We start from the raw sequence: 26453 nt of genomic DNA on the forward strand, positions 1-26453 counted from the left end.
CCCGCGCCTGGCCTCGCAGCCAGCCACGCCGGCTGGGCGTCGCGTCCCAGTGAGGACGCTCGCTCGTTCAGCCCGCTTGAGAGAAAAGTTGGTTTGCTTAATTGCCGCAGGAGCGGGCAGGCTCGCCCACACCGCCAGCCCTCGCACAGGGCCCGCTTGCCTCCGTCCTGGTGACCCCTGGGATCGCGCTGCTCCCTCAGCGTCGCTCCCGTGTCCTGTTTGCAGCGACAGTGGCAAAAAAGATGTGTGTTGGAGTGGCTCTTGCGTGCCGGGGTGACAAAATGATTTGTGCGCCTTTATGAAGTTGAAGTTTTGTCTTGATAACGGAACTTCTGAACCAAAACCCTGCAGGTTGTCTCAAGCTGCTTCTGTATTAGGGTAAAAGCCTTGTTCTAAACTTTTTAATCTAGTTTGCAAGAAAAGGTGACTCTGAGGTGGGTTTTTTTAAGTGCTCAGTTGGGTCCCTACTTAAGTTTTCTGACACACTTTTCCCTGACCATTGACGTTGTCTCCTTTCCTGGCTGGGGCCGCTCCTGAGGGCTCCTCTTCTCTGGGGTGGTCGCACCCAGAGTGAGCTATGGGATGCAAAGCTCCTTGTCCCTGAAGGGTGCTCTCGCAGGAAGCGGGTAACGAGAGCGGCTTCCGCAGGGGGCCAGGTCCCAGTAGCTGCTGGAAATCTGCCTGCCACTTACATGAATTAAAAGTTTGTCTGAGATAACGGTTTGGGGGTTTTTGTTTCAGTCTTGGGGATTGCCTGAGTTTGAAGGAGTTACTTTCCTGTTATGCTTTGAAAAAAATCTGAGTAAGCGTTCTTTATATGTGCTTAATTTTAATACCACAGGGAAACAATTAAACTCTTGTAAAACCTGTGCTGGCTTGAAAGTGCCAGATCAAGGCTCCTGGTTTAGGCTTGTCCTAAGTTATTAGTGTGGTGAAAGCTTAGGGCTGAGGGCTCGGTCAGAGGGGCTGCTGCTGCAGACCAGGCTCTGCTAGGTGCTTCTTGGTACTCTGGAATATGACTGTTCTGTATGCTAATGTGTTTTATAAATTGCATTAATGAAAATCCTGCGAGCGTGTGGGTGTGTGAAATGCTGAAAAATTCCCTGATTCTGCAGAAGTGGGCTGTCAGGAACCTGCAAACTTAGTTTAAAGCACTAGGTGGGTACACTGAGGTATAAGATACGCTGTGTCCCTAGCTGGTAACGCAAGCCTGACAGCAGGTCTCCTTCCACAGCTCATTACAGAACTTTTTTTTTTTTTGACATAAAAAGGCCCAGCAGAGATGGAAGCTTTTTTTCTTCCAGTGTTAGCAAGTGGTAGAGCTGAAACGATGGATGGAGGCTGACCCTTGCAGTGGCAGTGCGGTCAGAGGTGGTGATAGGGTTCGGGTGGCACTCGGGACTTCGGTTCCAGGTCTCGGGTCTGTGAAACAGCGGGCAAGCGGCAGCCCGGAGATACAGCGTTTTGACAGTGTAATCACTTCATTTGTTTCATCAGTCACAGAGAACAGTAGGAATCCTTTGCATATGACATGGTTTTCAGGGTGACTTGTGATCTAAATTAGCTGAATATAGACTTTCTTCCCCCATTTGTCTCATGGCGTACACAAGTTCCATTCTGTTTTTAGTCCCACTCTCATGACATCGGAACGGTGCCTCTGTCTGCTCTGCCCAAACGCCTGAACCACCTTGGACAGCTGTCAAACCAGCTTCGACAGAAGTTCGCAAAAATAGCAAGTTCTCCAGATTTTTGTGCGAATAGACCAGGAGAAGACAAGGAACTCTAGTTATTCCCCTACGGAGGGGAAAAAGAGCTTTTATTAGGAACTGGAGAATCCCCACTAGGAAGAGGTGCTGGCTCCATAAACCCTGTCGCTGTAGGAGCTGGGCTGTCTGGTATCCTCTTCATCTTTCTCCTGGCATGTGTATGGTATACAAACACACGAGCTAAAGTGCCATGTTGGCTGTGTGTTAACAGCATCTGTTCCTTTTTTTGATTTTATTAAATGAAGTTTCCCTTGTTAAATTTGAGTTCAAAATCCCTAGCCTTGTAACTGTGCCTTTAAATAAATAAAGCCAGATCCTGTACTGATTTACTGCCTTTCTCCTTCCTCTTTTTCCATGTGATTTACGGTAGCATTTCTATTGGGCTCTCTTCAGAGCTGAACCTCCTTACAGTTCTACTTCAGTTCAAAAGTGAAATACAAAAACTCCTCTGAGTCAGTCCGTGTGGTGATGGTCGCCTGTGTTAACTCACATTGCCTACAGGAGAAAAGGGCAGTGGGCAGTCCCCTGTGTACTACTGGGAGAAAATTATTTCAGCCTGTAGTTTACTCCAAGCCCACATCTAAGGGAGCAGCAAGTTATTAGGCCACCAATTGAATGATTTTATTGTTTGTTCTGGTGAGGTGCATATTTCCTTGCTCATCTTCCCCGTATGGTCTGCGTTGCTCATGGATGCAGTGCTTTTACTGGATTTTAACCCAAATGCCCTTAGCATCATCTGAGGAAAAACCTTCTGAGCTGTGATTAGATGCTGGCTTTTGAGATTTTGGGAGGGTTTTAATGGACTCCCAGCAAAACTCAGGCAATGAGCTATTACTTGAAGCCTTGAACAGCCATCTTTCAGGGCCACATAAACGATTAAGTAGTAACTCTAGTGTTGATGGAGATATCTGTGAAAGTGTTCCTCTGAGCGTTGTGCAAAACGATGCTCTACTTGGCAAGACTGAAGAAGCAGGGGAGGGGTTTGCCAGCTCCGGAGCCAAGCGCTCGCATCTGGGTGACTGCAGCGCAGAGGCTCGTCCGGTTCGTTTTTGTGATGAACGGGTATGTATCACTGTCCTGCTTTTGCTGAGGAGAACGAAGGAATGTGCAGGTTCATTTGAGATACAGCCCTACTTATGCCGCCTTATGCAATGTTTCTCAGACTACTGCCAATGTAACTTCAAGCTCTTTCTGTTTTCACGCGTGTCTCCCCCTCAGCTGTTGCTTGGCCCTGGCTAACTATACCTGACTGCTCAAAGCAGCTTGGTGCCTTCAGGGTAGGGTGCTGAAAGCAAAATTTATTTACCAGCTACAGATGTAAATGCTTGGCCATCGGTCCAGCTGAGCTGATGCCAACAATAACTTGGGTTTAGTATTTTTTTTTTTTTACTCTAAAGTGTAAAAGCTGCCTTCACAGAGTTGTATTACTTTCTTCTTACTCGTTCTGCAGCTTTTTAGGGGTGGTCTGCAGGTTGGGAAACTCCAGGGCCCATCCATGTGAGGGCTGGCTACGCGCCCAGGGGTCTGGAGGGGGCTGCTTACGTCCCACCCTGGTCTCTTGCAGGTGGATGTGGGCAGTCTCGGACACTAAGCTGAGGGTGCTGCGGTGCTCTGTCCCTTCATAGTACAAGCTACAGCACATGCTCTGAAACGAGGACTTAATAAGGAATAGCACTGCAAGGAGTAGTGTTTGCCACAAGATGGGATCAAGAAGGAATAAGGATGTTGGTCTTTCTCTCAAGGACTGCTAATTTAGAAATTGCTAGGTGAAAATGCCCAGAATTACTCTAAAAGTGATTCCCTTCCTTCCACTGGAAGGGAAGACAGTTCTGGTGACTTCTATCCATCTGACCAGGGGGGTTTGAAGGGGTGTTTGCTGATGAAGTCTGCTCTCCTCCCAACACGTGCCCTTTTCATTGTGTAACCCAAGACTAAAAAGTCATTAAGGGCTCCCCAGCAGGCACACCAGCTGAAGGAAACAAATGAAGTAACTGACTCTAACCTGGATTTAGGCTTTTGAGGGATTTAATGCTGTTTTTTTCTGCTTATGTCCTTTAATTTAGATAAAACCTTTTCCAGCTAGTGTAAACTTTGTAAGTTTCCAATGTGCTTGCCTTCCTTGACTAGTTTGAAAATAGTTACCTGAGGTGTCTCTTGGTAGCTGATGAAGAAAGCTGAAAGGCAGCTTTTGCTGTGTATTTTTTGAGGAGAATGTGTCCCAACAGGATGATGCTCTCCTCCAGAATGACCCGTGGCTGGTATGGGGGTGATTATCTGGCCCAAGTTGAAATACTGTGGCATGCTGCAGGCTGCTCCGGCTTCCTTTGGAGCCTGAGCAGCAGTGGCGGGAACCTCCTCTGAGCCCTGGGTCAAAGGATGCGCTGCCTGGTACAAACATGCAGAGCAACTCCAACGTGCCATAATTAAACCTTGAAATGGTCGTAAGCTTCCAGATGTGTTTTGAGGCAGCGTTTGCCAATGTAAAACCCTTCCCGGTTTTTCCTTCATCAAACTACATTGGCAAGGAACCAGTGTTAGCTTTAAGTTAAGGGGAAAACACCCCCCAAAGTAAGCAATTTCTTTAAGGAGTGGAAATTTTTCTGCATAAATTTGTTGGTGTCTTAGTGTGGTTGTGTTCATTCTTCCCTGAAGATCCTTTGATAAGGACACTTTGGTGGAATAGCTGCCTCTTTTTCACAATTTGTTTTTAAAAAAGAAGGAACTTGTCCTTGTGTTTCCTAGCCCTCTTTCAGATTTAGCTGAAGTTGGCCAACCAATTCAAATGTGACGGGGTCAGAGAGAACCATTGCTTTGTTCCGATGTGCAATCTGCTTGAATGCTTCATTCAAAAGTTGGCGTTTTGTAAAATCATTTAGAAGAGCCATTTGTTCTCAATTTCCCTTTTTATTCTCTCCAGGAGGTGATGTCAAATGAAATTTCAGTGTATGAGGCAGTGTGATGGGGGAAAAACATTTTTCTTCTGACTTTGCACTGTCCTGTTTTGCTTGAGAAGAAAGGCACGTGCTCTTAATTATCATGGGGTGTGCTGGGTTTTATAGTAAAACTGGAAAAGCTGGAGCGGTGAACCAGAGCATATGACTTCTTATTTGTGGAAAGCTTTGCCTTCATTAGCTTGTTAGCATTTTTCTGCCCTAATTTGTACCCTGCTTGTTTTAGGGGATAGGGATGTCATGTTTGTGTGGCTGCTTGGGAGGGATGTGCTGTGTTAATGTATAGCCCCTTTATCTTGCCAGTGCATCTACTGGTCCTTGTAGACTTGAGGATTTTTTCATTTAGAAGTTTCTCGGCTAGTCTTTATCATTTTAATAATAAATTAACATATGGGTAGCCTTAGCAGGCTTTGCAGATGTTAGTTTAAGAGATCTGGCTTAAAGTCTGTGGTCTGCAATGTGTCACCATAAAGCACTGACGTGAGTGATGTTTGCAGCCGGAGAATGCCGGAGGAGAGCTCAAGGATGGGCAGCACTGCTATGAGGGAGCCGTCGTCATACTCGATGCCGGAGCGCAGTACGGGAAAGTCATAGATCGTCGGGTGCGCGAGCTGTTCGTCCAGTCCGAGATCTTCCCTTTGGAAACACCAGCCTTTGCAATCAGAGAACACGGGTTTCGGTAGGTGGTTCTCCATGATGCCTCTGCCTGTATGTTCTTGTTCTCTCCTTTTGGTGTAATGGTATCTGTGCGTGTTGGCAGCGGTGGTATTTGCCTGAGTCTTTATGTGCAATAACTTTCATTGTAACGATGTTAATGATTGCATCTTTAGCTTATTCACAGAAACACATGAGTTTTGCTGGGGAGACCTGTGCAGCAATATAAATTGTCTATATTTGCTTCTTAATGCCTTAATGTCATTTTAATCATTTCCGTTTGTAAGTATCATTTAATAGGTTGCATTGTAAATATGTATCTGCCAAAATTTAGATGATCTTGCTGTTTTACCTGTTAAACTAGGGGTAGCTATTAGTCAAGAAAACAAGTTCTGTGACTTTCTAAAAATTATTTTCCTAGTTTAATTTAAAAAAACCCCACAACTAACTAACTTGGATACTGAAGATATTGTGGTAAATCATGCCAAACTGTTTTCTGGGAAGCAATTAAAAAACCTGAAACTACCACTCATTGTTTGCAGCAAGAAAAGGTCTCACAGTTATTTTGTACTTTGTATGTTTCTTTTTCTTATTTTGTTAGGCTTACCAGGGTATGCCTCTCTTTTTCTGGAGGGAAAATAAATACCCTGAAGTCTACAAATCCTCAAAGACCTTACTTGTCAGTCTGGTACAAATCCAGAAGTACGGTGCATGTGTGCTTCTTGATTGTGCCTGACAATGGCTAAGACAGTGCTTTGCTGCAGAATTGTTTTTCTAATCAATGATAATTAGTGAACCAGTAAACAGTGTATTTTAGTAAGTCAGATAGAAGCTTATTGATCTCTTCTGAAAACACAGAGAGCAGAAACCCCAGGAACTGCTGGATCTGTCAAGTACCTGTTGTGTGAAGAATTTCTCTTCAGAAATGTTCTGAAAAATACCTTCTCTTGTCAGATCTCGTTTATAATTCTCCAACAATCAAGTCTTTAAAAAGTGGACGTACCTAATTACTGGTTTAAAAAGAATTCCAGCATCTCCTGTGTGTTGGATTTGAGGTATGGGTCATAATACTAATGATGTTTCCTCTCAGACCTGTGCTGTATTGATGCAGGTTTGTAGTGGGAAGACCTCTTCCCTCTTTCTTTTCACAGTTGAAGGTTCTTCCAAGTCTTGTGATTAGAACCATTGCACTTGTCATTCCAAAGAATTGCTATCTAAGACGTGGCAAAACCTCTTCATTCAAAAGGTCACTTCTCAAGGTTAAGGTAGTGGTTTCAGTTATTGGTTACCCAGAGTGGTCAATAATCTTTGTGTCCACAGTCTCAGTCAATCATTTGCATCCAGGAAAGCTGAACAAATACTGACGCCAGCTGTTGGGTGCCTTTATTCGGTGACCACTGTAAAAATCAGTTTGTGGTTTTACTGCAAGATTTTTATATATATTCCACATGTCATGGGAATAGCCAGGTTTCTGTGCTGCAGCTCATGCATTGAATGGGACGAGGAGCTACACTTTGGTCTGTGCTAAGGTTTGAGACATGCAGCAAGATTAAACATTTTGCTAAATTGTATTTACATGTTGTGTTTAAAAAGCCAGCTCCTCAGTTTTCATGGTTTCAGAACAGTCTCTAGTGACAAGTTTCATCTAAATGTGACATAAACTTTATCAGTTTCCACAAGATCCTGATGCTGGGCTGATGAGATGCCACAGTTGGGGGCTCTGCTGGCATTAAGTCTGAATTCTGGCACTGTCTGAGCTCTGGCACGAGTCCTGAGGCTGGGATATTGATGCTTGTGTTTTACTCTTGGTGTTTGGACATAGTTCTTGATGTGCCTTTAATCCATTGCAAATAGGCTTTCCGAAGTTAGGTCAAGTTGTTTTGGAAGCAGTTTAAGGTAAACCAGAAAAAGGTATATTCATACCAACGCAAGAAGGTATGAATGGTGTTGCAGTAAAACTTTCAAAATCTACATCCTGTGCTAGTTTTAATTTCTCCTGGACAGTTGAGAAGATGCAGGTTCTTCTCCCCACCTCAGCTCATAAATTTTTTTCTTTAATACTTGAGCACATTGGATAACCTTTCTGTATTCTGTGGGATTTAAATTGGTATGGAAAAAAGCAGATTTTTAAGACTACTTGTTGAATAGGACAGTGTATAACTATTTTGACTTCTCATAAAAATGTTCAATAGGTGTGGCTATATTTCCTTTAATAAATATTAAATACTATTCTGTACATATGGCACTTAAGCAAATGCTTCTGTATGTGGAATATTAGAAGCAGTAAGGCCAGCAGGCATTAAAGAGTTTTCGGTCTTTTTCTAGCAGCATCTGAGTTTAGGAAGTTCATTGCGTCTCAGACTTGAACAGAAGTGCCTGTACATGTACAGCAGGTACTAGTAGTCAAGACCGTTCAGCGTAAAACTATACCTGCATCAGCTGTGTACTTATTCCAAAGCTCACTTGTAGATCCTGACATACAAAGAATAAATGCTGCCTCTTCCAGTTTGCAAGCCGCTGTACTTTGGCTCTGAGGGGTGCCTCCATTCAGCCTTGTCCCCTGGGTTGAAATGAGGAGCCCGGGCTGGGAGAGGTGGAGGTGGGCTGCTGGGGAGATCTGGCTGTGTGTTGGTACCTGGCATGACTGCAGTTGAGAGGTGCTGTTCAGTACATGGGCTTGTTACTACATGATTATTTCTGCCAGTGCTACAGATGTTGTAAGCTCACTGCCCGTTTCTGCTGCTTAAAAATAGAAAAATCTATTTTGTCAGTACTTGCATGACGAGCACTCTAAATAATGCTAGGAGAAAGCTTTATTAGATGCATTTAAGTGTATGCAACTTTTCTCTTGTCCTATTTTTCATTTCTCATTCTGAATAACGGATTTGATGTTCTCTGCAAAATAAACAGTACACGAGTCCAAGGTTTGGTACGCCCATGTTTGAGCCTGGGTTGAGGCCAAAAAGCATTACCCAACTGGCTGGTACTTCTGCAGTTCACAACCTTGCAAATCATCATGATTTGCAAAGGTCTCTCTTCCCCTTTGAAAAGATTTATTTTTCTGTTATAGTGGGAAGTATTAACTTCAAACCATAAATGCTTGCATGTATTGGACTTTTAATTCACAACCTGGTGCTAATGCCATCTCGCTTTGTAATCAGGGTGGATTAAGGGACATTCTTCTCAGCAGCTTTAGAAGTTTGGGAGTCTTTTTGGTTTGTGGTTTTTTTGGTTTTTTTTTTTATGCAACTCCCCTCCAGATGGCACAGACGTTATAAAGTATATATAATCTTAATGCTAATACTCTGCATTTGATCCTAGCCATCTTGCTTCTCTTGCAGTTGATGCTCGGCCATGAGGAATTTAAAATACAGTCACTTTTTGAGATGGTTTATATTTGACTTTGTTTAAACTGATGAAATGCTGCTCTAGTAAGCTGCTGGTTTTGACAGCTGTAGCATACCAAAGTTAAGCTATATGTTAGGGTATCTGTTAATTTATATTAGAGAATATAGAGTGCTAAGTGTTATGAGACAATGTCAATGTTTAAAGCAAATAAAGATATTTTAAAGTAAACAGTATATATGATTTAATGTTTTCTTTATCTTTTGTCTGCAGAGCTATCATCATATCTGGAGGACCAAACTCTGTGTATGCAGAAGATGCACCATGGTTTGACCCAGCAATATTTACAATAGGAAAACCAGTTCTTGGAATCTGCTATGGCATGCAGGTGCTGTTGAGAGATATGTTTGTCTACAGCTGTCTTCTAGGCCTCATTTCTGATGCTAACTGAAGACAAACTGCTAAAGGACCTGCTTTTCAATATAAGCAGTATGCCACATGTGCAAAAGATACTTTTAAAGTGCTAATTGGTAAACTGAGCATACTGTGGTATTTCTCTCTTGGCTCTGCTGCATCAAGAGCATAAATGGTTTGTCTTTTCTTAAGTGCTATGAATTGGGTTCCACATTGCATTTTTTTGTCACAATAAATATAACCTGGCAGTCATTAACTAATTATGTCTAGTTGGTATTGGAAAATACGCCCCTCATGTAAACAAGTGAAATAGTCTTTCCCTTTGTTTTTCAAGTGTGGAATGTTTCTTGCATAGTTCTGGTGATCCTGCAGTGATCTAGTAGATTCAAGCTGAGTGAAAGAACAAACATCCAAGGAGACAAGGGATGGATTAGATGCATGACTTCTGCTTGTGCATCTTGTTTTTTCCCCAGAGTTAGTGATTTACTGGGCCTTCAGAGGTGCTGAATAATGTCTGGAAAAACTCCTTTAGAAAGGCTGGTAATTACGGAAACAATGCTGGCACTCCCTGTTCTAAAGGGAAACGTGTGTTATTGAAATATGCCTTAAAATTCCAAGCAAATTGAAAACCATGGTAGCTAGCCTCAAGCAGGGGAGTTCCTTAAGGCTGACTTTATGGAAATTAATCAAGTGTGTGTGTGTATTAACACACTACTACTCATTATAAAAGATTGAAATCAGTCAAGCACAGTAAGTATAATATCAAACTAGGTCTAAAATGAAACCATATATCTCTGAAAATTAAAGTAGTTGGAAGGTGAAACTCTAAAAATATTTTTTAAGTTGCCAGTTATATTTGCAAGAAAAAAATTTCTATTTTGAGAATTCTGAAATCTAAAATGCAGATATATCCAACTCCAGAAAGAAAAAACCTGGTTAAAGAATTGTACTGCTCTGATATAGCAAGGATGATTAAGAGTCACAAAAATAGCACTAAGGGAATAAACTCAAGTTTCTGACTGGTTCTCCAGAGCTGAGGAGCCAGATTTTGATAAGTTTTAAGCCTATCTGAGGGCCCCTGACTAAAGGATAGATAAATCAGTTTTTTGTTCAGCAGCTTAACTGTTTTTATCATAACTGGCCTCAGATACGCAGCTGATCTGCCGAGCAGCCATTTCTAAGTGCAAGTAGATGTACAGTATTGTATATGCATTATTTTGCAAATCTCTACCTGTTGTCTACAGTTGTGGGTTTCTGCTGCTCGTTGTGTGTGGCAGCGGTCCCCAGCTATGCTGACAGAAGGCTGGCAGAAGGGAATGGGCCCAATACAGAACAATAATTAATTTTGAAGATAATTCTTCTTATTTTGCAAAGCGATATATTAAATTAGTATAATCCTGAAAAACTAGGTTGGTATGTATTGGAGGGCTAGAGCTGTTGTCAGTCATAGGCAGACTGAGGTAAGTGTGGTACTAGATTGTGTGGTGCATTTTCATGTAATATTTTTGTTTTGACAGATGATGAATAAGGTATTTGGAGGTACAGTGCACAAGAAGAGTGTTAGAGAAGATGGAGTGTTCAGCATTACTCTGGATAACACATGTTCACTGTTCAGGTATATAGACTTTTTTTTAAGTTATCAAAACAGTATTGGAACACCAGTCTGGAAATCGGTGGCTGGGTGAGAGGAAGCTTATTTTAAAGAAAATACTGAAATTGTACCCATATGTGTCTGATAATTTCTAATAAACTTTTACAGCTGTGTAAGCAAGTTACTCATTTAAACAAATACTTAGGCATAACTTCTCAACTGACTCTAGAAATGCAGATATATTTGCTTGGAATATTGCGTAAACCCCTTACTTCAAAGTAGAACGCCTTCATTGAGACACCATAAAGTGTACCATAACATGAGAATCTTTGTATTAAGCTCTCCTATCCTTCTGCTGTGCAGTATGTTATTCTTGCATTGGTTGGCACCCATCCAATTTTTGAAAGGTAATAGAAACTGTGAAACCATTTGTGTTCTACCTTCCTTTAAAATCGCTTTGTGATGTTTTGTAAAACCAGAATTAGATTTCTTGGTAGTTTGTCAAGGCCTCTCAAGTTCCTTGTAATAATTCTAACAGTTTACTCATACCTGGCATTCGAATTTTATTAACTTTCCCCTGTAAGGCTACTGCAGAAAGTAATGCCCTGCCTAAAGTCTAGGTGCCAAAATTGTCCTGAAAACACTTAGCTTTGAGCAAGAAAACTTCACTTCATTGAAATAAAAAGCAGGACTCCCAAATATCCTGGTTGACTCTAGATGGCTCTACGTGTAAAAGACGGGATACTTCAATATTGGTGTGTTTATTAAAAACCCAACCAACCCTTCTGAATTAAGACAAATTACCTTACCTACAAGAACTTACACAGCTTCCAATGGAGGCATCTCAGAGCTGGAGGTGACTGTTTCTGAGAAGGAAATCCTGCATAGATTTCAGATGGACCTGGTCAATCAAGGTGTGCTTTTATTGGGATCCCTGAGGGCTTCCCTTGGAAACACAGGTAGTTAAGTCTTTGTTCTTTTTTTAATTGGTTCTAGTTTTTAATCTTTGTTTAGGGGCCTTCAGAAGGAAGAGCTTGTGCTCCTCACTCATGGAGATAGTGTGGATAAAGTAGCTGATGGATTCAAAGTGGTTGCACAGTCTGGGAACATCATAGCAGGTATTTATTTTATACTGAAATTGTCTTTTGATAGTATTCATTAAAGGAAAGAATATGGCAGGCAGTAGTTAGAACCAAATGGGAACAGAATATCTTGGTTATTTAATTGCCAAACAAGTGAACTTGTTTTTAACAATTTCTGGTATGTGTTTGCTTGCGTATTGTGCTGTCCTGATAATGAAGAAAGAAATAGACAAGAAAATGAATAGTTTTGGTTTTAAATTGGTGGTTTAAGGAAAATTTAACTTTATTGTTTCAGTTGATGTTATTTCAAAGTATGCATGTGTTGTTTCTCTTTGAAATAAAATACTGTGTGTCGTTAGGGGAGAAGACATTTACTGTAGTGCACAGTGTAAGTGATGTTTGGTTTTTGCACTGTAATAGTACAAGTCAACACTTTATTAAAGCTTGATTAACTTGTTATTGTATTTGATATTATTGCATGAATGGTCAACTGAACAAAAATAATGTTGGTACTGAAAGCACTGTTTCAAACATTACACACAGATTGTCACAGAAAAATGTAGGACCTGAAAATTTGGGGTTTGAAAGCTACTCTTTCCTAGGAGGTGGGAGATCTGGAGACATCTAAAGTTTGCTGAGCCACTTAGTAAGATATCAAAGTGTTCACCTGGTTTATTTTAAAAATTTCATTAAAAAGAAAAAGGCTTAAGACACTGCTCTTAAATCAGACAGGTAACTAATTTGAGAAAAACTGATCTTTTAAAAGAGTTAAAGATGTTTAGTTATGGAAAGATTCTTTCCAAACTGCTGCTAAGATTAAACAGAGCATTCATTATATTCTGGCTTGTCTTTGACGCGATCTAGAACTCATGCTTACTCGACAGTTCTGTAAGTTGTTTTACTATGTAAAGTTTGCTGCATCCAGTGTGCAAGCTCCACCGGACCTCTGATACCTTTAACCCTACTTTATGTAGGCATTAGAAACAGACTTGTACCTTTCCTACCCACAACACTCTCCTGTGCCATTTCATGTGTGCTCTTACAAAACTCTGTGGCTTCTTGTGCCTAAGCAAGCAAAGAAATGCTGGTAAGGTGATAGCCAGGCTTCCAGCAGGGAGAGAAATACAGTGGTACAGCATACCGGGGAACCTAACGCAGGTCACTGGAATTAGGCAGTTTCCCTACTATTTTTTTTATCCCAGTCTGACCAACACTTAACTTGGTGCAAGGTGCAGTATTGTGATCTACCCAAAGTAGCCCTCCAGAGACTGTTAAAGAGAGCAGTGGTACTCGTGAACCGCTGTAGGGACACTTGCACAGCTTGACCAGCACAACCCTTTAATAGGGATGCAGCTGTGTCAATGTGGCTGGGGTTGTATGAGGTATCATGTGGTGAGGACAAAATTAATGTAATTGATTTCCTGTTTTCACAATGGTTTTCCTAGGATGTCTGAGTGTTTTCCTTGGTTTCTGAGGGACTGTGTGTTCTAGACATGTAACAGTACTCTGGTTCCTAATCTTAACCAGAATCTTTAGTTTTGATTGGTGATTTGTGCCAAAATGTGGCAGAATAAATCACTCAAAAATTGTATGCTTGACTTCCTTGGGTATGCATTTTGCTTCCAATTTTTTTTTTTGTCATGCTCATTTCTTTGCACCAATGAAGGCATAGCAAATGAATCTAAAAAACTATATGGAGCACAGTTCCACCCTGAAGTCAGCCTCACAGTGAATGGAAAAATGATCCTGAAGAATTTTCTTTACGATATTGCGGGATGCAGTGGTACCTTCACAGTGGAAAACAGAGAACTTCAGTGCATTCAAAGTATCAAAGAGAAAGTGGGCTCATCAAAAGTCCTGGTAAGTATTTTGAATTGAAGCTGAATGATTATTTGCAAAAGCCTGATGGAAACACTGACACAGTTACTCAGATTAATTTGAAAAACGCAAAATTGTCATTACTTGGGGAATACATTAAACAGGTTTTAGAATGTTTGCACAATTGGTCGATACATTGTTTGACTTCTTGTTTTCTTCCAAATCATTGGCTGTAAGTCAGTAGCCTGTTCTGATCCTCGTAGTTGCATCTGAATTATTTAACACTTTCCCCATAGGCTGCTGACCAAATTTTGTCTTTTTTCCTCATCATCAGGTTTTACTCAGCGGTGGTGTGGACTCAACAGTGTGTACTGCTCTCCTGAACCGAGCTTTAAACCAAGATCAGGTCATAGCTGTACACATAGATAATGGGTTTATGCGCAAAAGAGAGAGTCAGTCTGTGGAAGAGGCACTCAAAAAACTTGGGATTCAAGTTAAAGGTACCATAATCTTATTAAATATGCCTGATACCACTAACAATGTGGCCAGTCTCCCAAAATGTATGTTTAGGGTTTTGTTTCATTGATTTGAATTGACCTTTGTGGTTCTCAGACTTTACAAACCAAAGCAGGCTTGCTAATTTGGAACAACCTAGGCCTATTCGCAAAATTTCAAACCTAAAATATTAAGCCTTACTTATTTGATTGGAGCATACAGTGAACTGAGTCATCTCTTTAGTTGTTGAGATCCGATATCTGCTGTTGGGGCACAGCAAAGCAGTGGGTATGTGCCTCAGTTGCTTCTGCTCAGTCACTATTCTGCTGATGGTTGAGTAATCCTTTTAAAGCTGCTGTAAAACTAATTTGATTGCAGTTTTCTTCAGTAGCTTGGTTAACAGTCCTCCACTGAGGCTTTATTTCTTGTCCTGGATCTCTTTCTTTTTAAACTGTGAGCTCATTTGGGTGGTTGAATACTATTACAGCCAAAACTGCTTTTTTGAGGCATCTTTTTTTGTTCTCCTGCCTTCTAAATAGGTGCTTTTTAGTTGTTTTTGGAGTAGCTTGTTGAGAAGCAATACATTATGAGAGAGCGGAAGGTACCTTATCATGGCTGATGAGAAGATTTAGAGTTTTTTGTTACCTGAAGTACAAGGAGGTCAGAAGACAAATTATGTATGTTTGAGTTGTGCAAACAATGAGACCTGCTGTATACTGCCTGGCTAATTTATTTCATGAGTAATAGCTGCCTATTCCTGGGGCTGTACTGTTGTCAAGTGATTCTCTTGTGTTTTGGTCAGGAAGCGTGGCACTAACTGAGTAATGCTTTCCACTAGCCTGACAGTGTGAAACAGTGCAGGGAGCTTGCACGTTACCATCTTGCAGATTGGGCTGCAAGATCCTGATGCAGCAAAGTCTAAGCTTTGTTCTACATACACCTTTTTTTTTATTATTTTTACCTTTTCTTTTTTTAGTGGAAAATCTATGTCTTTTTCTTGCACTCTGTAGACCAGTAAACCTGGGCTCTGGCAGGCTGCCAGAGTAACAAATTGAGGGAATCCCTTTGCTGCAAATCCTCATTCTGTAGGTCATGGAGTTCAGTGCTGGTAAAAGATGCCAAAGAGTCTCCTAGCTGATCTCTGCATTGAGAGCCTCTCTAAATTAAGAGGCATAATGTACCATGAGTAAATAGTGCATCATTTAATTTTGGTTGCAGAAAGGCCTTGGGGAAATACCGTCCTGTAAACTGTTTAAATAAAGCAAGTAAATTATAATCTAAGAGGGGAAGCCAGAACTGAACTTTCACACGGTTGCCTAGCCTCATAATATGAAAAAATTGCCCTCTAGAGTAGGTTAATAAGAAATAAAATGCTTTTGTTACAATTAATTCTTGAGGTATTGAACGGCCCTATTTAATGCAGTTAATAGTCAAAGGACTGGAATGATTTTATTATTTTTTCTTAAGCAATAGAATGAAACTTATTTTTTTGCAACCTTGCATAAAAATCTTTACTGGCCTTGCCAACAAATTCCTGTAATTTCATGCAGTGGTGAATGCAGCTCATTCATTCTATAATGGTACAACAACTCTGCCCATCTCGGATGAAGACAGAACTCCACGTAAAAGAATTAGCAAGACCTTAAATATGACTACAAGTCCTGAAGAAAAAAGAAAAATTATTGGTGACACCTTTGTTAAGGTAATATTTATCATTATTTGTTGTGTGTGTTGGTTTTTTTTTTTAAATAGTATGATTTCTAGATAAATCTTCTGTCAGACTTTTGTTTCATTCTAAAGCTGTGTGCACTCAGCGGCATCAGCAGTCTTGTAAGTTGTGGGTGACCTAAAGAAGCCATTGGTACGTTACCCTAAGCCTAAAATTTTTGGCAGTCAATGGTCACAACATGGTTCATAAGCATTGTACTAGACCCACCATCATGCTTAGATTTACTATATTGGTTGGCCATTCACTGCTGTTGCATAAACTTCCACATAATGTTTTCTCACCAGTCTGCTGGCTAATGTGAACTGGGGCCTCCTGCTGCTGCTTTGCTGAAGATTACCCGTTTTCCACCTGTCAGCAATCAGTGTTGGTGATGCAGGGAGAATGATATTTAACAGGCAGGGATGTTCCTGTAGTCTGAAGATACTTTTTCCATTTTCTCTTCAACAAAATATGGGGTTATAGGACTATTTCAGCAGTGGGCTAGTGTCATAATTATTCTTCCTGTTTGTGCTTTGGCAGCTCAGTAGCATTTGTTGGGCAATCCATTATATTCCTTTAGACCTTTGAGAGCCAAAAAGTAGATTGGAATACTTTTTTTTTTTTTCTCTCTCCATCTTATAGATTGCCAATGAAGTTATTGGAGAAATGAATCTGAAACCCGAAGAGGTTTTTCTTGCTCAGGGTACGCTCAGACCTGATCTCATTGAAAGCGCTTCCCTTGTTGCAAGTGGCAAAGCTGAAGTCATCAAAACTCATCATAATGACACAGAGCTGATTCGAAAGTTAAGAGAAGAGGTAAATGAAAATGAGGATACTGGTGTATCCTTCTAGTTCTCACAGAGGTGAAGCTGAGTATCAAAAATGAAGAACTTCTGAGTTTTTGTCATGTTGATGGGACCCTATTCTGATGAGGCCCTTTAGATTCTGTCGTAATATGTTGCTACATTCCCAAAGTAGTCAAAATTGTTTGAGTATTGTCCACCATTAGATACTGAGGAAGATGTCAACAGATTGAACGTGGATTCACTCAGTGTGACCAATGGTGTTCTCGACTGCAAGCTGTTTCCTCACTATTTCACTACTTTTTTTTTATCCTAGTAAGAAAGCAGAGCAATATGAAATGCCTTTAGCAGGAGAGTAGGTTAAGACTTCTCAGACAACTTCATTCTGGTTCAACTGGACTTCGTGATGTAATGGGTTACTTGTTCTTTCTGTTGTATCTTGTTCTGAACACTAGTCAGTGGGTAACCTTTAGGTACTGATCGTCCACATCTGGCACATGGATTCAGGCAAGAGCGGTGACAGTTCTTTAGTGAAAACGTAGTTAACTCCTGTTGAGAGAAAGGGCCAAAATGGTTGAACTGTCTGAAGATAAGCAGCCCAAGTCCTATCCTTTTGATTGCATTCCTGATCAGTCTGTTTAGTCCAAAGTCCAGAAAAGCTTTTTGAACACCTTTCTTGTGCAGAGCTCTTAACTATTAGCATATGAAGCAAATGTAGGAGACTGCCCTGTTTTGCCTTTTCTGACATTAGAATGGTAGCTTCTCTGTGTTATAAAATAAAAAAGAATCAACACATGAGACATCACATAACCACCCTGTTAGAAGGTGCTCAGTTATTAGTAAGTGTCCAACCACAGGAGAGAGTAACCATTACTGACCCACACTTCTAATACTGTACAAAGCGTTTTCAAGGCTTCTAGATTGGTTTGAACATCTAGAGAAGAGAAGAAAGGTCTGAATTTCTGAAAACAGAGCAGACTTCACCTACAGCTATATCTACATTGATTGAGCCATTGATACTTCTGGCATGAACTTAAACTTCCTTGCCTTGGCCTCTGTCCTGCAGCTGTTTTTACAAAGCCCACATTCACATGTACTTTTCTTCCCAGTGTTTATACAAGTGTTGGCAGCCAATGCTGTGAAAAGCAAGCCAATTTGAATGCCATAACCTAAAACATTTGAGGCTTTTTGTCTGAATATGTAAGCTGGACTGTAAATTGCTTTTTCTGATTTTTAAGGGTAAAGTAATAGAACCGCTGAAAGACTTTCACAAAGATGAAGTGCGGGTGCTAGGGAGAGAACTTGGTCTTCCTGAAGAGCTGGTTTCAAGGCATCCCTTCCCAGGTATGAGGGTTGGTCTGTGCTACTTAGTGAAGGGCTGTGGATCACATCAGTATTTTTTAGAGTGTACTTAACCTGTAGAATAAACTTATGTTGGAGTATAAAACATGCCTCTAAACAGGAAAAAATGGATGTATTTATTAATTTTTACTTAAGCAGGATCTTTTTTCAGGAGAAGAATGTTTGAGAGCAGCTTTGTTATGTATAGTGATTAAAGGAAAAGTTTTACAACTGAGTTTGCTTTTGGCTGTATTTGTTTCTTTTTAGTTGTATAAGCCAAAGCAAGAATTATCAGTGCAGCTGAATGCTGCCTGAGCTGTCAAATGCATCTTTCTTGAAATAATGGCCTGTATCTGCCTGCCTTTCTAAGAGGCATTCGCTGTTTTGAAAATGACTGCATGGAAAATAACAGTTCTCCACCAGAAAACAGTAAAGTATGTGATATAGCAAAGTCCACGTCCTTTTAAGGTGGTTATGTTTTTCTGTCCATGTGTTTTAAAATTGTCCTGCAGGGTGTGTAGTAGTCACTGCCAGAGGGCGTAGGCTGTTGTGCTAATGCACCAGCATCACATGAGATGCAAGAAGCTGTCTTCAGACATTTCTAGCAAATTACATGTGCTTTTGCATTAAGTAGCTACAAGGTAAAATAGCTGTCAGGGATTTTTAAACATAATGGAGACTCAACTATATGTTACAAACAACTCTTTCGTCCCGGTTGCCTAGCAAAGGGAAGGAGGAGGTTCCTGTTTGCCTTGGCTTGCCGTCCACCACACTTCACCACTAACTGTTGCTTTACACAGCCAGCCAATTTAAGGTGTAGGTAAATAATGCTTCAATGTACTGAACAGAAATATTGTTCCAGAATAAACTGTGTGTGTATTTTTTTTGTCTTATAGGGTGTTAAGACAATTGAAGTATAGGTACACAATGGCAAAGCATACTGTACTCAGTGATTGACTGCTGTTCCAGATGCTGTCACATTTCTAGATGAAAGTCAGATTTCCTGTTATTTAGTGTCATGTTTTTTCAACTTTGCATTGCAGGGCCTGGTCTAGCAATCAGAGTGATATGTGCTGAAGAGCCTTATGTATGCAAAGACTTTCCTGAAACAAACAACATTTTGAAAATAGTGGCGGATTTTTCTGCAAGTGTTAAGAAGGTAACAAAATTGCTAAATTTTAATATGCATGAAAGTAGTGTGATCATTCTGTAGGGGCCTGTTCAAGCTGCTAAAAGTTGAAAACTACTTATTTGTGCTCTTTAAGGAGTAACACATTCCAGTACAACTCAATTGAAGCCATTCAGTGTAAATACAGTAGAATTTTTTTGCACCATGACTGGTGCAAGTGTTAAACAATTTCTGGAAAATGGAAGTTTATATACCTTTCAAATAGTAAATAAATTTTGCTTTAATTAAACTTTGTGCAGATGAGGATTTCTGGAGATTTTTCCCTCCCTGACATAATTGTAACTTTCTAGATGTGCATGCCCTATCAGTCACTGAATGTCTAAATGAAAGTGCAGGAGAGAGTGCTTGCCAGATGTCCCGAACAGAAACCTGAAGTTTTTAATTGATGATGTTTAAGTTCTCAATCTCTTAACTGTGTTATGATCTTAATGAGTACTGTAAGTTCACTTGAGCTAAACTGCAGGGGATTGGGAAGTTGTTAGCAGAGGCCTGCTCTAAATCAAAGTCTTAAGTTCAGAACGACTGAAGGGGAGTATTTCCTTGAAAACTTACTGAATTGCAGGGTAACGTAACAGGATATTGCTTTATTCTGTGTCTGAAATAAACAATAAAAAAAAAGAAGTTTAGTTTTGTGAAAGAGAGAATGAGCATAGGAAAAGGGCTTCACCTGTAGTCTTGGAGAATTTCGGCTTAAACTACGTGCGGTCCAATTGAATAAAACTGGTTTTGCTAAAATTTAGTTGTTAAATGAAAGCTTTTTAAATAGTTCCAAGGCATAAATGTGGACTAAATTTAAGCAATGAGCTACTTATAATGCAAATAAAATTATTATTTATAAGTTCTTGGGGGCTTTAATTAAAAGTTATTTTTCTGCGTCATTGCACAGCCACATACTTTGCTGCAACGGGTCAAAGCGTGTACAACTGAAGAAGACCAGGAGAAGCTGATGCAGATTACAAGCCTACATTCACTGAATGCCTTCTTGTTACCAATCAAAACTGTGGGAGTGCAGGTAAATGGGTTCATTCCAGGGATGTTCCAAAAGCTGCTTCCTGCCAGTGTGGCAGGCTGCAGTGAAGCATAATAATTGCTGCTTTAAGATTGAAAATAAAGGGCTTGACTCAAGAACATAAACTTTAAGTAACTGTGATACCTCTGTTACTGTGATTTGTCAGTGCTGGTGTAGTGCAAAGGTGTCAAGATATCTGAATAAACACTTGACTAAATGCCAGGTATTGTATTTGAGGATATCATTAAGGTTGAATAATGCTGGTCACGTAAGGGCAGTTTCTTCGTGACTTCATGATCTTATAGACCTCTGCTGTAATCCTGTCTCCCCATTTAAGGTTGAGGAGTCCTAGACTAAGACATGCAAAAAAACCTGCTTCCTACATTTGGGCATGCTTGTTGCCCTTTCCTGTACTTTTTCAAGTTGTACTGTGTCCTTATCATTGTCAGGAAAGGAACCAGAGCAGTGCAGGCCGTTCAGGACACAGGAGCACTTGAATCCGTGCAGTGACATAGTGGTTGTTTTTTTTTTTTTCCTTTCACTCCTTCGTTAATGCCACTGGAATTTTTCTGCGCTGTCCTTTGTATTTGATTTGTGCTTCTGTCACCAAATGCTGAGCTGGCATTCTCATGGAATTGTGTGCAGTAACTTGGAAGATTTCTTAACTAAGTAGTCATAGCTGTAAAGTACCTTTCTTTGCTTTATCAGTATTGAATTATATCTTTTCTTATCAGCTGCTTAATGCTGTGTGTGTCTTCTGTAACTCCATGCAGTCAGCTTTTCTTACTATTTTGAATAGCAATATCCTCAGCAGATTTCTACACTTCATCATAGGCTTTCATCAGATGGTGCGATCACAATAACAACACATGATCAATACTATGCTCAGGTCATCTTATATGAATCTTTCCATTCTGAAAATTTTCCTTTTATATGCTCTTGTTAGCTCACAAGAGGTCTGTCTTATTCTGTATTTTCTCATTCGCTTGGTACCTCTCAGTATACTGATTTCACCAGCTTGGTGTCTGCTAAATGTTGACTCAAAGTATGGTCCTGTAATCTACAGGATTAACGGGAAAGTATTGTCAACTATTTTGGCAGCAAACTTCAAGTTCAATTATTATTTTATTTTAATTTATAGGGTGACTGTCGTTCATATAGCTATGTTTGTGGGATCTCTAGTAAAGATGCTCCACACTGGGAATCTCTTATGTTTCTTGCCAGGCTCATACCACGCATGTGCCACAACATAAACAGGTAAGTATTTTGAATTATCTTTATTTCTGATGACTTACTTAATGTATGGAAGTTTAGCATGCACAAGCATTCTCCTGTTTAATCTATGGTAGAATTTTTTATATGTTGGACAGGTGTGTCACGCAGAGGTTACAAATGCACAATAAATCAAAACATAGGTTTATTTCTGGAATTACTAGCTTGAAAAAGAAATCGATAGCCTATCTCCTAATTTTTTAAACACTTGATTAGACAACATCCAATGTAATTTATGCAAAATCTTTTTTTAAATATTCCAAGCCTGTTGATGAGTTGTGATGTCGTGCAGTGTTTTTTTGCTTTCTGTGAAAAAGGGAGTTTACGTGTCACTGTCAGTTCTAATGGCACATAAGAAAGCTCCAAAGCTGGGCAGTTTAATCTTAATTGAGCTCTGTTGTGCATATGTATTTTCTAGCTGCTTGATTCCATAAGTTTTCTAGCAGCTGAAGTTGCTTAGATATTAAATCAGTTCTGGAGAATGCACATCCCTCTTGCCTGGCTGTAGGCTTTCTGACAAAACTGCTTATAATTGCCTAGAGCAAAACTTAATTTTGTCACATAATGAAAGGGGTATTATTCTTAAATGCAAGATCTTGAATTGCAAGATACTTCTTTAAACTAAATGCAGAGGGAACAAAAGAAGGTATAAAATCAGGATTGCGTGTGCAGTTTCAAAGTATGTGCTGGATTTACAGCATTGCTGTCTTCTTTAAGCTCTTTTGGATTTAATACTACCCTCCTGAATATACCACATCTCTGGGAGTTCTGCTGTATCAGGGTACGTTTTCAGAATCTTTCATTGATGTTTATAGGGACACTGAAGCTGGCAGTTTGAGGCGTGCACCAAAATAGTTGGTCTTCTGCCCAGCTCTGCTTGCAGACTTCATATTTCAAACAGAAATACAGAATGTAAAGCTTGCATATTTTTCTGCTTTGGGTTTTAGACAAGTATTCTTGGTTTGTAGCTACAAACTCAAATAACTTGTGTGAATATGTCATAATAAATCCTTGTATGAGGCCTGTCAGACAATATTATACTTTGGTTTTGTTCTGTGATATGTAAAATAGAGTGAATGAGATTTAAAAGACACAGCTAATGTGACTGATTTGAATTCAGAAGGTATTTTATTACAGGTGTAGTTATGTAGGCTTATAAATTGTAGTGTTAGCACCCTGTGCTGAAAACACAGCTATTCTTTAACAATAAGGTTTACTGATTAATGGGTTTTTTTGGTAGTTTCCTATTAGGAGAGAAGACAGAAATTGTAAGCACTTATTAAGTAGCTTTCTTAGAATAATCTTAACTTTTACTGACATCAAAGTAAAATTGAAAAAACACCCTTTGTGATACCACTGAGTTAGTATTTGTTTTTTTCCAAAGGATTATTCTCTTGAATAAGGAATTTGGGGGCTATTACTAGTCTCTAACAAACCAAAATAAATTAGTATGCTTGACTTCCAAAGCTAGGGTGCATGTCATGTTTATAGAATATATGCACGAAGTTATGTTAAGCTCTAGTTAGTAGCTAAGAAGCAAAATAAAATATCCTTTTTCCCTAGTTTTATTTTCTCCCTGCACTACTAAAGATGCAGTCTGTAGGCAATCTGTTTTATTCCATGTATGCAAAATGTGGGGCTTTTTCCTACCATCCTGTTTGTTTTCCAGAGTTGTGTATGTGTTCGGTCCACCAGTCAAAGAACCTCCTACAGATGTCACCCCCACTTTCCTGACAACAGGAGTCCTCAGCACTTTACGTCAAGCTGATTTTGAGGCTCACAATATTCTCAGGGAGTCTGGTAAGTACTTGGCCTCATCCCACGGATTAGACTCCTGTTTCAAGATCCCTGCAAACCTAGCTGGGTATAGTTATAGTGGTACTGTCAAAACCTACAAGCTTCTTGAATATTTTCAAAGAAGTGATAAATGAATGGGATGACAGGCAAGAGCCTCTTCTGACAGTTGTAGAAGCTGAAGGACAGGAATTGCTAGCCTTTCTACTAGCAGAATTAACTTTAGGGGATTTGGGGGGACTGAGGCTTACCTCTGACAGATCGTGAAGCTCTGAGGTGTAGTGCTTCACTGCAGTGCAGACTTCTGCAAAAAGTAGTTACCCTCCTGAAAGTCAACCAAATTACTTCTCTTTGCTGATGATCTCAGTCATCAGTATTTACCTGAAGTAAATAAACGGTGTGAAGGAACTTGACTTATTTTGTAAATAATGAGGCTTTTGAAGAAAGAAGGGAGCCCAAATACTAACTTTGTAATGGTGATGATACGTATTTTGTAAATAATGAGGCTCCCTAGCCCAAATACTAACTTTGTAATGGTGATGATACTCACTACCTGTGGTGGTTTCATATTTCTTAACTTGAAGTAAAAGCTGTAGTTGTAAACCCAATCACTTCAGGCTAGCAGGCTTCAAACCCTTAACATCCAGGCAGCATTCAGTACCCTGTGATATGGTACACAGGCAGTTTTGAGTTTCAGGTTTCGTGTGGGAAGCAGTTCATCAGACTTGCCTCTATTTTGTATAAATCAAGTTACAAAGGATATCTCTTTTTGAAAATACATACTCTGTTTGTAAGGTTGTCTTACCATAATTTGCACAAAAATAGCCTCAAAATAATAACACAGTCAATTGTGTTTGAAAACTGTAGATGTGTCTTGCTAACTTTTGCTGACGGTTGGCTTTGTGTGAATGAATCGCTTCCAAAAATAAGACTTGAGTTATTTAGTGAAAAAGAGTCCTTGCGCCAACAGCTCAAGCTGGTGCAAGCAGAGGGTGAAAGCCTGCGTCAGTGTTAGACTGGCTCTGCGGGCTGTCACACACCTGAATCTCAAACTTTTAGATGATATAAACAGTGAAATAAGGGGGTTTGTGTATTGGCTTTCAGAAGGAGATATTTTAAAAAAAAAAGGGGGGGGGAGAAATGATTGTCTGGAGTTACCTATCAACCACCAGCAACAACTTAAGAGCATTATTTTAAATATGTCAGAGATACTCGTGAGTGGCTCTTTATTGGGCTTGGTGTGGGGATGGATAAAAACCCCATGGTTATGTTATGTGGGAAGGAAAGTAGATCTTAAATTGCATTCACGGGATCACGGAGATTATCTGGTTTTGTTCTGCATGCCTGCAAACGCTGAAGATTATTTCAAGTGGCAATTTGAGTAGTTTTAGTGCATGCACCACTAATTACATAATTGTATAATGAGTGTGATCTTCCAAGGTGTGGTAGCAGTAGCGAAAAGATCCCAGAAGATGTAAACATAGCTCCTAGTATGTAGTTTGAAGTACGTGTGGGAAATTCTGTAAAACTTTTATCACATTTGTGTCTTTAAACCAAATTAAAGCGCTTTGTACTGCTATTTTTCTGAAGGTTATGCCGGAAAAATTAGCCAGATGCCAATAATACTGACACCATTACATTTTGATCGGGACCCCCTACAGAAACAACCTTCCTGTCAAAGATCTGTGGTTATTCGAACTTTTATTACAAGTGATTTTATGACTGGTATTGCAGCAACGCCTGGTAATGAGGTTCCAGAAGAGGTAATACAGGTTTTCAAGTTTCTTTTCAACATGAGCTGGTATTGCAGATGACTCATTTTGACTTCCTTCCCCCTCTCTTGATTGCTTGCCTTGACTTTGATTTTGTTGCAATTTTTTCTCTTTCATAATATTCATTAGGAAGAATATGGTGGTGTTTTGGGGAAAAAACTGTAACAAAACGAGAAGCTGGCAGGTGACAAAGGCTTTCCAGCAGAGCTGAGCCAAAATACCATCAATTAAAAAAGAAAGAATACCCCAACCATTCCTGGGACCTTGAAATTAGTTTTTTGCATTAGTAATTAAATATGTCCTGACTTACAGAATTGCCCTTGATCCCCACTTCTGATTTTACTGGAACCTGCTGTTTAACATCTCAGTGTGCTGTTTGCCATTTAGGGGGATTTAGGAGTCAAGTTCAGGCATATTTTTCTGGGAAACTTCATCCATGTCCAGTTTCAAGTACTTTGTCTCTCTGGGAACGCAGTGAAGATGAAGAACAGGATTGACTTTTTTTTTTTAAACATCTTTTAAAAGCATATAGGCATTGTTTAGTAATTGTATGTAACTGAAGTCATCTTCTTTAATGCAGCCTATCTATTTAAAAAGAAATTATTCAATGTTAAGATACCATGTAAACTATTCCATTATATAAAATTAGGATTCATTTGAACTTGAAGTTTGTGTTTAAAAAAAAAACCAACCACAACAAAACAAAACCAACAACAAAACCCAAAAAACCCAACCGAACACCACAAAACACACAACGCAAACAAGCCCCCTCCCGTGTTCTTCAAAATGTAAAATCGTCACTTTAATGCTAGGTAACAATGCAGTAACAAAATAGTAGAGGTTGTGGAAAATACCTGCAATTACGGGGATAATGATCATATTTGATTAAAAATTTTCAGTTTTCCATGGAGAGCAATGCATTGTTTAATTTATGCTTGCGCTGCAAAGCCACTGTAAGTGGCATTGTTATGAACTGTGGGATTTTTAAGGAAGCTGAACTTCTAAGGATCAGCAAATTCTCATCTAGAATACTTTTGTTAACATGAGTTGGTTGTGAACTCTGGAGAATAGGTCTCAGTGGAAGCTCCTTTGGATGCCACTTTCTGGTTTTCTTTACCTTTAAAGCTCCCTTTTTTATTTTGAAAGGGGTTTCACTCAGGCTGTTGCTTTGTGTTTGGTGGTTCAGCTGAAGATGATGGTCTGAGAAAAGTCTGAAAATGGTTGATAGTAACACAACGGCATATGCTTCTGCTGAACTCTCAAAAAATAGTTTTGAAACTGAAGAGCTGCTGCCTTGAGGGAAGTGTATTGCTATCGACACCCTGGTTTATTATCAGTGCCAAAAATCAGCAAGTTTCAAATGTAACTGCAGATGCCACGAAGCTAGAGGTTTTCTTTGAGTTGATTTTATTTCTTAATTGGTGGTAACATGGTAATAGCTATAGGCTC

At 39.8% G+C, this 26453-nt stretch overlaps 1 protein-coding gene across 3 annotated transcripts in view; it reads left to right on the forward strand.

Annotated features, from left to right (window-relative positions):
* The first annotated feature begins 6 nt into the window (after nt 1–6).
* GMPS (guanine monophosphate synthase) overlaps nt 7–26453 on the forward strand; it is a 29893-nt gene continuing 3446 nt past the window's right edge. Inside the window, exons 1-16 of one of the 3 annotated variants that reach the window (XM_035890047.1) lie at nt 7–378; nt 1628–2828; nt 5215–5396; nt 8990–9104; nt 10648–10745; nt 11736–11839; nt 13470–13663; nt 13956–14121; nt 15667–15818; nt 16467–16640; nt 17866–17971; nt 19012–19127; nt 20044–20169; nt 21308–21423; nt 23108–23238; nt 24823–24995. In XM_035890047.1, coding sequence (XP_035745940.1) covers nt 2565–2828; nt 5215–5396; nt 8990–9104; nt 10648–10745; nt 11736–11839; nt 13470–13663; nt 13956–14121; nt 15667–15818; nt 16467–16640; nt 17866–17971; nt 19012–19127; nt 20044–20169; nt 21308–21423; nt 23108–23238; nt 24823–24995 — 2217 coding nt within the window. In that variant the 5' untranslated portion in view covers nt 7–378; nt 1628–2564. Of the gene's footprint in view, nt 2829–5214; nt 5397–8989; nt 9105–10647; nt 10746–11735; nt 11840–13469; nt 13664–13955; nt 14122–15666; nt 15819–16466; nt 16641–17865; nt 17972–19011; nt 19128–20043; nt 20170–21307; nt 21424–22155; nt 22220–23107; nt 23239–24822; nt 24996–26453 lie in introns of those variants that run through there. The other 2 variants (XM_035890048.1, XM_009634352.2) reach the window with 2 other exon arrangements.

This window comes from Egretta garzetta, unplaced genomic scaffold (genome assembly GCF_000687185.1).
Source record: "Egretta garzetta isolate BGI_Z169 unplaced genomic scaffold, ASM68718v1 scaffold172, whole genome shotgun sequence".
Lineage (NCBI taxonomy): Eukaryota > Metazoa > Chordata > Aves > Pelecaniformes > Ardeidae > Egretta > Egretta garzetta.